Source organism: Penicillium digitatum, chromosome 2, assembly GCF_016767815.1.
Source record: "Penicillium digitatum chromosome 2, complete sequence".
Lineage (NCBI taxonomy): Eukaryota > Fungi > Ascomycota > Eurotiomycetes > Eurotiales > Aspergillaceae > Penicillium > Penicillium digitatum.
This window is the reverse complement of record NC_089385.1, coordinates 476,746-488,957: the sequence shown is the minus strand read 5'-3', so window position 1 is coordinate 488,957 and position 12,212 is coordinate 476,746. Positions and strand designations below refer to the sequence as shown.

Here is a 12,212-nt window from a genome sequence, read left to right as displayed (position 1 = left end):
ATACCGCTAATGCACGTCTCGGTCAATCACATCAGATCGAATTAGTCTCACGTTTTACAAGAGCAGAAACCGAAAACAGGCTAAACTAGTTCAACTTTCGACCTCGGCTGTGCTCCGGTCTAATGCTCTCTCCGAAATCAACAGGTCCTTTTTTTTTAACCAAAAAAAAAAAAAAAAAAAATCGGGGGAGAGCGGACCATTCTATCGGTAATTTCATGCAAAGTACAACATACAACATACGGAGGACGGACTGAAAGAACATACGACTCCAACTCTACACATGCATCCTATCTTGCTACAACATGCCATAATATCCAACATTCGATGTATTCCGTCCCTACTGGATTCTCCTAAATATAAACATCTCTCATGTCTGATCTAAGCACTGGTTCAACTCCCAAACTCGCCACAGATGCTCTTTTTTTTTTTTCCCTTGAAAAGCACTGTTCCTGGGTAGGTCCAAACACACGCCTGTACAAATGACAGTATGATCCGACCTTATACCCACCCTAAACTTCGATCACCCAGCTTGAGCCTGTCCATGCGCAGGGAAATTCATTCCCGACTATTGCGACTCATAACTGGTGCGATCTGCATCCGATGTAGCATTGATACTCCGTACTAGCCTGAGACATAACGTTAGTCCGGAGCACAAAATATTGCATAACCACTCTGCTGTACTCCGTACTAGCTGGAAGGTCTTAAAAAAAGATTTCTGGAGTCAAAGTACACGCCATATCAGCTTGTGCTATGGACCCCATACGTTGTCTAGACACACGGCCGAGAACTGCAAATGGAGAATATTCCACCCTGTACATACTCCAAACGTAATTACCACTTGTATTACTCCATGGTAGCGTGCGGGAGCTCCACTAGTCTCCGTATCTTCCGCTCTCCACTTCACTGCGATGGATTATTTATTGCTTGGATTGCGATTGCGCGGTTCCAAAAAAAAACTCCTGTGGTTGGCCAGATCGTGTGCGACATTGGACGTCTGGGATTCTCGCCTGGATCCTTTCTTTTGGTCAACCGTTATTCACGCCTTCCTCTCGATGCTGATCATGTGCTGTCACCCCACGTATTTTTGCCGATCTGGAAATGACGTGGGAGGACTTAGCGTAGTGCCTTTAATTTAAACAAATTTTCTTTTTGGTTTAAATTTTTTTTTTTTTTTTAAAAAAAAGCATCTGAAAAGTGACAAATAGTATCGGTCCGACTTGGACCTGTCATGACGCATGGAACGAGACAACTCAGAGCCGTACATTGTAGGAGATTGAAGTCACGTGGGAGGCAAAATGATCATCTAGGTACACCGGTCTGATTCTTCAGGCTAATCTGATTCCATCGAGATCAATCGGGAAGGGGACCTACAATGCATGCACGTCCAGACGGTTACGGTCCAAGCGAGTGACACCTTATCTCAGTCCGTACTCCGTACAACAGAGGGTATTCTTCACAGATAACAGACTACAGAAAAGGGTAATGATACCCGATACCCCGATAGGGACCAAATCAGAAAACAAAGGCACGGCCTTGGGTCCGATCAGGGGTGTAAATCCCGCAATCCCGCGATCCCGCGTTGATGTCACGGGCACTGGCCACTACCAGTGATACGCAGGACTAGGATAGGGGCGCTTCGGAGAATTCATGGGCTTTTTGATGGCTAGACATCTTGCCTGAGCTAGATGTTTCATGGTCTGTCATTTACTTGGAAGAAACTGACTGCGTAAAAAAAAAGCTGACGGGTTGGAAAAGCGTATTCACCCCATCCTGTTGACCTGCGTCGCACATCTTGTACAGAGATCATCCCGCGAAGCGCGGTTACAAAATAACGTTTGATAGACTTGGCGCTCGATGTGTGGCTAGAGCCCATCCAGGATTGCCCCTGTTAGCTGATATACAATGTACTATCTAGTGTGCTTGAAGTATACTGCATCATGGCATGATTGGGGTCAATAGCGTCTGTCCCTGATTTGCTGGTACCTTAGCTCAGGACAAAGCGTGGACGTCTTCATGGTGTTGGACCTGCATCAGGAGATTAGTCGGAGCTGGTGGAAGGGTAAGGCTGTTTTCTGTGGTTGAAATTTGTCCACTTAAGGCGAGATGGTATGGTATTTACGAACGGCCTCGCTGAATTGCAGAACATAGCATTGGCTGTGTTCAACACCGGTGAACTGTGTTTGGGGGGGGGGGGGTGTGAGTGTTGGATCATGCTTCAAATTCCTAGGTGAGACCTGTCTTTGCCAGAAGCGAATCGTCCTGGTTCTGTAAAGGCTAAGGGGTAAGCTCCGTGGCTGTCGGACGTATCAGGTTTCAACGCGGCAATTCTATCGACATGGCTCGAACGCTTTTTGTGTCTACTCCGTACATGTCCATGGGTGCATCGATTTATTGAAAATAGGTCGGGATACCTTAGGTAGGTCAATGCTCTCAAGGAACCTCAAAACCATTGAGTTGCAGCTTGTTTATCCATCTACCATTCTAACAGCCCGAATCAACCCCAGCGTTTACGCAGCTTAGAGATATCTCACTGCGTCAACGCAGGAGACGGTGGCTTACAGCAATGCTGTTTGATTTGTCGCTCGACCAACCTTGGCTAATCTCGGGTCACCTGCATCTTTCCTAGAGTCGCTTTAGGAGGCTAGTTTGACTAGTGCATTATCAAGCCTGGGGGATTCTGCAAAGGAGATGCTCTCGCGACCGAATTGCAATCTTACAACAGACTCCAGAGATGGCTTGTTTCGGGAAAAACCATAAGACTGTGAGAAATTTACAAGGCAGGTGTTTATTGCCGCGTGATCATTCTCTTCCTTGTCTGCATTCAAGCCAATGAAGTATTTAAAACCGTGGAAGGACCCAAAGGCTGTATCAGCACCAAAAATACTAAATCACCATAACTCCAGATCCGACACCGATGGGGGTCGACTGCATGCCCAATGGACTGAAGTATCCTCGCCCTCCGTACGGCCCAAACTCAAAACGGCGTGGCGCATAGTGCGCAGTGAGTCCATACAGCAGGATGGGGTTTCTAGAAAACGCTCAAGGGGCAGATTCCGGGGAAAGTAAACGTACAGTCTGGGGGAGCCAAGAATCATGAAACAAAAAGAAAAAAAAAGGAACCGCGTTTTCCCTTTCAAATTACACATCTTCGCCACTTGAGACCATGTGCAGCAATGTTGAACCGGAGGATATCTCTTGCCGGCACGTCCAGTTGCAGAACCGCAAGTATTCCGTTTGCTGTTCTGGGGTTGGGGAATCCCCCACACGAACCCTTTTTTTTGACTCTCCCCCACAAAAATGGCGCATGGCCTCTCTTCTGCGGATCCTTCCGCTGAATCCCGGAATCTCCGCCCCCAGGATTCTTTTATGTTGTAGGTCTCCTAAGGAGTCGTGGAAAGAAAAAAAAAAAACTAAAATTACCAAAGCTGAAACTAACTAAATCTGTCAACGAGGTCTTGCCTACATTATGAATTGTGCTCCGTATATTACCATCATAAATGTGTATGAGCTTGTTATGCTCAGTAACTCTCGGGCCCACTCTGAAACTCCAGGGCTTAGAGAATATAAATAATTAAAAGATTCAGAATAATTCCAAAAAAAAATAAAACATTCACCTGCGGAACAATCTGGTTAGCGCAGCCGCGTATTCTTTACGATGTACGGGTATGAAATACATCAATATACACCACAATACCAGTTCTCATAAGTTAATGAAATTCTGAACCGATTTCTAAGTTTCTTTCTGAAACCTCCCATAAATTCGAAAAAATCTTCAATTGCATTCTACGAAGCATCAGACCAGATGTTTCAGGAAAGGATAAAAATCGTCCCTAAAATGACACAATACTAGTGAAATCTGGCGTTACAGCGCTAATCCCGAGGGGGCAAATGAGTGGAGACAGGACCTTATGAGTCTCGTTGATAATCAGCAAGAACTGGTGGGCATCCAGTAGAACGTGCGTGTCCATAAGATTTAGTCTACGCCGCATTTGGTACCACCCTAGTTAATCGTGGGGGCATCATTGGCCGAGATGGTCCGTCCGTGTGTCTGGGATCCACTATTTGCGCTCTGTATCGGTACCGTCTGCTCGCTCGTCTGCTGCTCGTCTGGGTGGATTGTCTGGGCCTAACATCGCCCTGCTTGATAGTTGCCTCGTATGTACCTCCGGTGTACCTTTGCACTCGGACCTCATCATCGCCGGTACCTCCACAGTACTTGCCTCCAGTACTTTCCCGGTTCCTCTCTACCCGCCACTACTGCCACTACCAACGGTGTATGTAAGTTGACCCAAGTACCTCGCTCTGCTGTAGAATGACTATTGAATACTCCTTCGGAGGCAATTTCGAACTTCCCATCTACTTTACCTCTCCTGCCATCCTCCTCTTTTCGCGCAACTTCGCTTCCCCAGTGTTGTCGTGGTTTCTTTGCTTATCGACAATTGCCTATCTGCACTCCATCGGCTATCTCCGGCTTACCCAAACTCTCAGTTGCGAGATCAACTTCCCTCAATGGATGCCCGAGTTTAGAGCGTACAAAGTCACTGCTTTAGCTCTGCTAGTCTGATGTGAGTGATCTGACTGAAGCGCTATGTCCAAGCATCATCCATGTTCGTCCGGTTCGCTGATCTCTCCGACTCCAACAGACGTCAACACTAGGCTTCCAGGATCCCCCCCCCCAATACCGGTCTCAGTCCCCATATCCTGCACTTCATCGAAACAAATTCAACCCGTCTTCAGCCGATAGACTGGCTGTAAACTCACCTCTCTTATTGGTGGGTCCCGTTCATCTATCTCACGGCAAGGTTCCTGATAGCCTGCCTCGGTACCTTGGGTCGTTGTGATAGCGCCTTCTACGCATCATATCAGACACATGCTGACTTGATGTCATTTGAATGGAACAGTCCTTGACGCGGCACATTGTACAAATTTGAAAGGTCAAAGATCGCGCAGACGCGATCTACGGTCAGTCGTCATAAGATTGACGCAACCTCGCTTCCTTCGCAATTTCCCGCGCGTCGCAACTTCCCCTCAACTCCGAGACCAGTCAACGCTCTGGTCTGTGAAGAGTTTCTGAATAACAGAATGCCATTGGATGCTATGGTCGGACAAGATCGGGACTATAGCCCGAAAGTGGTGGACCTTGCTAGTATCCACGAAATTCCGGGAAATATGCCTGGTGAGTTTGGCTGAGACAAGTCCCTATGTGCAATTCTTACCCATATATATAGTTCCAAAGGACTCAAAGAAGCAGACTGACCTTAGCGGTCAAATGGGCGCCAATGGCAATATCCCACCTCCTAAAACAGACAAGCCTCGGCCCCACGTCTGCACCACTTGCGGTCGCTCGTTTGCGCGATTGGAGCACCTCAAGCGCCACGAGCGCTCGCACACAAAAGAAAAGCCATTTGAGTGTCCAGATTGCGCCCGGTGCTTCGCTCGGCGAGATTTGCTCCTGCGACACCAGCAGAAGTTACACATGACCACCACACCGTCTTCTCGACCGAGAAACGGTCGCCGTGAGAGCACCGGCGCCGCACCCGGTACCAACCGGGTTCGCAAGAACTCCATTGCCAATAATAGTTCGTCTTCTTCGATGCGCCCGAGGGCCAACACCATCAGCCATGTTGATGGAGCGGCTTTGGGTATATCCGGTGCCGGCAATCCGTCATCTGCGCCCACTCAACCGGGTCACGCATATCACCCTAGCCTTAGTTCTTCAGTTGGCTCAAGCATGGATTATAGAGGATTTGGCTCTGGACCCACTTCGATAAACGGCCTTTCGAAGATTGAAACTTCTGGACTTCCCATGGACATGTCCGGAGGACTTCGAACTGCTCCCGTGTATGGGAGCTTTGATACGGGCATCGATGGCATGCTGATGGGTCACGGTAGCACCATCAACCCGGCGCAATTACACTTTGCAGGATCCCCGCATGGCTTCAACGATTCGCCCTCGTCTCCTTTCGGTCACTATCACAACGGTCTTCCACCCTCTGCGGATCCCATGATGGATGAAGATATGCACTTTGACTGGATGAATGGGTTTGACACAGGCGTGGTTATGGGAAACGGCAACGACTCGGTCATCGACGAGTCCTCGCCATCGGCAATGAGCACGGGTAGTCAGAGTGGAATCAGCGAGGCCATGCTGGATGGCCCGAATCGCATTCCCATCTCTAACGGTTGGCACAACCCATTCCCTGCTCACCACCCAGCCAACCAGTTCGCGATTGATTTTTCCCCGACGACGTTGAATGATCTGGGAATCCCGCCAGAGACAGTGTCACCCAAGTCTTTAATGGCTCAGAATCCGTTTTCTGAGACGTATGCCACGCCTCCATCTATGACCTCGGTCGGCCAGCCCGCCATGGGAGGACATTCTCAGAGTATGTTTTCCTCTCTGGCAACAAACGGAGAATCTCCTAATCCTCTCAACGTTCCTCTCCCGAATAGTGCCCTACGAAATGAACATTCACCAGTCTCAACGGATACATTTACAGACTCCACACGACATGCTCTATTAGCGAGCATGTCGACCCCCACTGGCTTCAATCATCGCAAGTATTCCCAACCCGCAAGTGGACCTCGAAACAGTCGCGAGTTGTTCGGCCGCTCGACTGGCTTCAACAGCTCCGGTCAACTACCCAGCACCTCGGACTTGCGGCGCTACATCTCGGCCTACATCACCTACTTCCATCCCCACATCCCTTTTCTCCATATCCCCACCCTCAATTTCCAAGCTCCTCAATATACAAACAAAATGCGCACGCCAAGCGGACACCTCAATCTCAGCTCGACCGGCGTCGCCGGAGGCGGGGGCTGTCTGATCCTTTCCATGGCAGCTATCGGTGCTCTATACGAACGCGAACCTGCCGCCTCCAAGGATATTTTCGACGCCGCAAAAAGGATGATTCAATTGTACCTCGAAGAAAGACGAAAGGCCGACATGTCGGCTGCTCTCAATCGTCCAAAATCCTCCCGCGATAGCTCCGTACACAACACCCCGCTGTGGCTGGTACAGGCAATGCTCTTGAACGTGATATACGGCCACACCTGCGGTGACAAGACATCGGCAGACATTGCTAGCACTCACTGTGCTGCCTTGGTTAGCCTGGCACGCGCAGCGGAATTAACACATCACCTGGATCCCAATAACCTGCCGCAAGACTATCTCTCTGCCGATAGCAACGGAAGTCATTCTCCTGATGATTCGGAAAACTGGATGTCTTCGTCATTCAGTCAACCGAAAGAGCGCCGAGATTGGCTGCATTGGAAGGTTGTAGAGGAGCGGAAACGTACCCTCTACGCTATCTTTGTTCTTTCCAGCTTTCTTGTCTCTGCCTACAACCATGCACCGGCACTCACAAACTCGGAAATCCGCCTTGACCTTCCCTGTGAGGAGGATCTCTGGGCGGCCGAATCACACCAAGCGTGGAAGCAGATGGGCGGTCAAACAGCCTCGAAGAAGACATCGTCATTTTCTGCTGCTTTGACGTCTCTTCTGACCGCCAGCCAACGAGAGCAGAGTCATTCGGCAAACTTGTTCTACAACTCCGCCGATCTGTCTAATTCTGAAAACCGTCCAAGTACTTTCGGCTGCCTAGTACTCATCTATTCGCTACACAACTATATATGGGAGACTCGCCAAAGGCACACGGGCCGGCAATGGACCGCCCAGGAGACTGATGCCATGCAATACCACATTGAGCCCGCTCTACGGGCGTGGCAAGCGGCATGGGCCAGCAACCCTGTCCACAGCCTAGAGCGACCGAATCCCTTCGGCGCTGGACCTTTGTCTGCAGACAGCATTCCCCTTCTAGATTTAGCCTATGTTCGTCTGTTCGTCAATTTAGGCCGATGCAAAGAGGCATTTTGGCAACGCGATTGGAATCGTATGGCGGATGAGCTCACACGCGGCACTGAGATCTTCCAGCACCCAGATGCCACACTGAATGACGTTGTGGATCCGTCTCTTACGGGTCACATTGAGACGAGGCGAGACTCGATCGCCGACTTGAGAGTATCAGAGCTGACTCTCTCCAAGACGTCGACGCAGGGCGAGCCCATGCATGCTCTTGCCAACATCTATAAGATCGGCCAATCCAAGCGTGAAAAGCAACTGCGCAAAGCAGCGTTCTATGCAGCGGATTCCATCTCCATGTCGGATCGTCTTGGTAACACTTTTGCTGAATTCTCGTCGGACGAACTACCCATCCAGTGCGCGTTGTGTGCTCTCGATTGTGCACAGGTGCTGGCGGAGTGGATCACCACTGTTCAAGAACGGGTGGGCCCCTACCTTGGTATCCTAGGCCGTGAGGATGCAGATTTGACTCAGGTACCTGGAATCATGCTGCTAGAAGATGAAGATTGCAAGCTGGTGGATAAGATCAAGGAGATCCTAAGGAGCATCGAGATGAAAATGCAGCGCCAGTTCCAAAATGGCAATTCTATCTCCGCGCTGAGTGCCGTGCAACGGCTACCAAGTCTTGTGGAAGGGGGATATGGATGTAAAATATTGATTGCGACAGCAAGTCTCTTGGAACGAGCTGCTGTCTGGCCAGGTGAGTTTCTGCAATTCCACCTACATCCACAACCAAGACAACCAAGACGATTCTCTAACATCTACCCGCAGTGACTAAATTGATGGCCCGTTCTCTGGAAGCCCAAGCCATGCAAATGAAGGAGCGTACCGAGCACTCCGTGATGATGACTCCTTAATGACCATCCCCCTTTCCCCCTATTATTTGGTTTAAATGTCCAACGTTTGATCCCTATCTATGTCTCCATCTCTTGTTTCCTATTTGCGCGCACCCCTGTATCATGAATAAATAACCCAAGGCAACACTCTCTCCTGTCCCATCGAAGCATGTGCATCTGCACCAACAACCAGCACCCGTTCCCTCCAGCTCTCGCAACATGCGCACCGCCTTTGATACCCAACTCTGAGACTTCAATAATCTGTGCCATAGACAAATTGCCTGCCCATGTCATGTCATATTTCTCCGCTTTCTAGCGTTCTTGCTTCGTTTGTAGTCCTTGTCGTGTGATGATTGAAGTGGAGTTTGGACTTGATCTTGTTTCTTCTTATTCTTGACTTGCTGATTTTGGTGGTGGGTGAAATCTCGTTTCTTTTTTTTTTGCCGGTGCAGTGTTTGATTATCCAGAGTTTAACTTCGTGTGAATATGATTTATCTTCTCTTATAGAGCTACTGTCTAAGTAGTTTGTAGACTGCTAGATCACGATCCGTATGTGCCAGTTAACATGGCTATAGCTCTTCCGAGATTACCGTGATAAACTACCGTACTCGTAATAAATTTTTCTGCTTCCGACACATTAAACCCTTTTGGGGGCAAGCATTTTTTTATCAATATACAGCCCTTGAGGTGCTAGCAGGGCTCTGTCCGGTGTGAAAGGTGATGACATAATATTTCCCCACTGCCACCTGTGGGTCAGAAGGTTGCTGGGGCATCAAGCGCGTTAAGTGGTTTTCGCGTTAGGCACTCATCTCTGGCAGATACATATGCCTGGTGTCAATCGCATATGGCCTAAATCTGCGGAAGAAATGAATAAGAACCCAAAGAATCCGACCAAAGCCCCTCCATCGCAGCGTCCGACTGCCGCGGCTTTTCTATCCATCAATTTATCTCCGCTCAGCTTGGAACTCAACCCCAATGCCCTATCCACGGCCCGTCTCCCCGGTCTCCCTCGAAACTTGCGTGCCTTTACCCTCCGAGCTATATTCAGATGACCTTCTCGCCTCGGACGACGAGCTGGATGATGCTGCCCAAACTGCAAAGCGCCAGAGGGTTGAGAAATTGGCGGAGTCTTATCTCCAAGGCAAACCATTGTTGATTCTCTCTGCATCGCTGCGGGGCCCATTCAATGAGGAATGGATCAACCCGTGGAAGAAGAATAGGACGCGCGGGACTAGCGCAATGGCGAGGGTTCGCCGGGCAAATGTGCCCGAACGGGTGGTCCAGGAAACCGATTTGCGGGCACCGAAGTACCGAGAGGGTCTATCGGTTTGTAGTCGTCACCCGGAGATTCCTGTGATACCAGGCAATCTTCCTAGGACCTCGGTGCAAACTGGAGACCGTTCTTCTCCCTCCAAATCGCCAAGGAGACAATGCAAGGAGCCCACTCCGCGCCAGGGGCACATTGGACAAAATGGAGCATTGCGACGGTCTCCTACCAAATCAAAAGAACTGCCGTCGGTGACAGTGGAGGATCAATCAATAATGCCGCCTAGGACGGTGGACTGGCTGAGGAAGGATCGAAAGCTCATGAACTTCACCAAGTTCGAACCGCCGAGCTCGCCAACAATGTCCATTGCTTCTCGTCAGCCAGAGAAATCTCGTCGGCCGATGCTTCGAACTGTCCAAGTCCAGGTCCCACAGACGCCGGGATCGCCAACAAAATGCCCTCCTGTCAAAGCCATCCCAGCGAAGATGGCCCAGACTTCTCGTGCCAACTCGAACGGGCACCTATCTCCGCGGTCGATTCGATCAGCCGCCTCAAATTCACCCAAAGTTCCTACTGTTCCCAAATTATCACCATTCCAACAATATCAGCAATCTCATTCTATACAGGAAGCGTCTCTCCGAATCGTCAATTCTTCCTCTCAGCTTCCGAGGTTTGAATATCGGAGGTGGCTCCGTGAGCAATCGAGTCAACAGGAGCAGGCTTCTCCTATGCAAGATGAAAGCATCCTGCAAGAAGAGACATTTTTGCAGGAGGACAGCTATCTGAAAGAAATGTCTGCAGTCGACCCCGCACCCGCCAGTCCTAGTCCTACTAGAGATCTGGGGTTGGATCCTGCTAAACCTGAACCTGAACCTGAACCTTCGCCCTTTGAAGAAATACCAGTTCAAGATGAGGAGTCTTTGAAAAAAGATGAAAGTCACAAAACTTTGTCGAAAGAGACCAGGTTCGCAGATGAGGAAGACGTCATAGAGGACAATCTTGTCACGGATCAGGTCGCTGGGGAAGATGTCGTCGTGCAATATGCCGCAGTGGAAATTGCAAACGAGGAAGATATATCGACATTCCAAGATACAGATATCTCTGGGCCAGCAGAACAGAACACCTACGATGATCTCCCTTCTGCCCAACAAGTGCCAGCACCTTTGGGAGTGTCAGATCGGGTAACGTCATTGCACTCGACGGCTTTACCAAGAGGAGATTCAGGAAACGACTCAACTCCAAGCCCTGATACCCAGCTTTCAACCCAGGCCGCCCTTTTGCACGCCCAGAAGTCTTTTCAAGACGACCTAGATAGCCCGGAATATTGCAACCAACACACACCAAATCCGGACAGGGCAGTGCATTCACCCAATGCTTCACTTCACTCGGCAAGTGTCACTCCATTCTACCGTCTAGAGGAGTCAATTCGACGGGATCTAGAGAGGAGTTCGGAATCCACGAACAAAGACGGGATGCAAGCAATGAGCACGCAGTTCATGCTTGATGCAGCTACTCCTTTCAATTTCAGCACTGAGCAATCTGGTCAAGATCGGAGCTTGAAACCTACGAATAGAAATACGACGCAAGCAATGAATACGCAGTTCATGCTTGATGCGGCTACACCCTACATGTTCAGTACAGAGAAGAGACAGCGTCCATCTCGGCCAGACTCAGGCTCACCTACAGCGAGAAACTTCAAGCGAAAAAGGCCATCATCCGATTTGGGAAGCCCCTCCTCTTCTAATAGGAGTCAATCAACATCCCTCGAAAACGGATATCACACTGCGGAATCCCAATCAGGGGATGATGAAGAAAATTCCCAACCATCGGCCCAACGGACGGATCGTCAACCAAACTATCAATATGCCACAGAGGCTGCGTCCTTGCCCCTCACCCTGAGCGAATCAGTGCCTACAACAGTCCAGGATGGACAAGGTGTTCACCAGGGAATGGAGAGCTTCAACCTCAGTCAGGCAATTGCAGATGCTGGTAGTTGGCTTCAACAAAGTTTTGATTTCACGAAGGACAGCGGTCGACCAAGTCAGAACCGCAAAGCGATTCCTACGCCTGACGCGCAACCTTCCCCTTTACACATGGATTTATCTCACTAACGAGAGTTCCTTGATGCTTTTACGACTCTGTTTTCTACTTCTTGTTGTTCCCATTTTACCATCATCCATAGCGTGTGGAAAGCTTCAGCGTGGTTGCGAAGTTGATTCGGGCTCATAGTTGTAACATATCAGTACAT

At 49.6% G+C, this 12,212-nt stretch overlaps 3 protein-coding genes across 3 annotated transcripts; all 3 read left to right on the top strand.

Annotated features, from left to right (window-relative positions):
- Positions 1 to 4,031: 4,031 nt before the first annotated feature.
- Positions 4,032 to 6,524, top strand: Pdw03_6254 (C2H2 transcription factor (AmdX), putative; the record flags this gene model as incomplete). The annotated part of the gene is made up of 10 exons (XM_066101293.1): positions 4,032 to 4,077; positions 4,149 to 4,155; positions 4,214 to 4,278; positions 4,338 to 4,408; positions 4,560 to 4,565; positions 4,644 to 4,772; positions 4,902 to 4,919; positions 4,978 to 5,176; positions 5,229 to 6,386; positions 6,454 to 6,524. The coding sequence occupies 10 exons, from the start codon at positions 4,032 to 4,034 to the stop codon at positions 6,522 to 6,524; spliced, it is 1,770 nt and encodes a 589-aa protein (XP_065956376.1).
- A 236-nt stretch (positions 6,525 to 6,760) lies between these two features.
- Pdw03_6253 (C2H2 transcription factor (AmdX), putative) lies at positions 6,761 to 8,718 on the top strand (the record flags this gene model as incomplete). Its single annotated transcript, XM_014680196.2, has 2 exons — positions 6,761 to 8,561; positions 8,633 to 8,718. 2 exons carry the CDS (start codon positions 6,761 to 6,763, stop codon positions 8,716 to 8,718), a joined length of 1,887 nt encoding a protein of 628 aa, XP_014535682.2.
- A 954-nt stretch (positions 8,719 to 9,672) lies between these two features.
- Pdw03_6252 (uncharacterized protein) lies at positions 9,673 to 12,075 on the top strand (the record flags this gene model as incomplete). Its single annotated transcript, XM_014680197.1, has 1 exon — positions 9,673 to 12,075. One exon carries the CDS (start codon positions 9,673 to 9,675, stop codon positions 12,073 to 12,075), a length of 2,403 nt encoding a protein of 800 aa, XP_014535683.1.
- Positions 12,076 to 12,212: the final 137 nt, after the last annotated feature.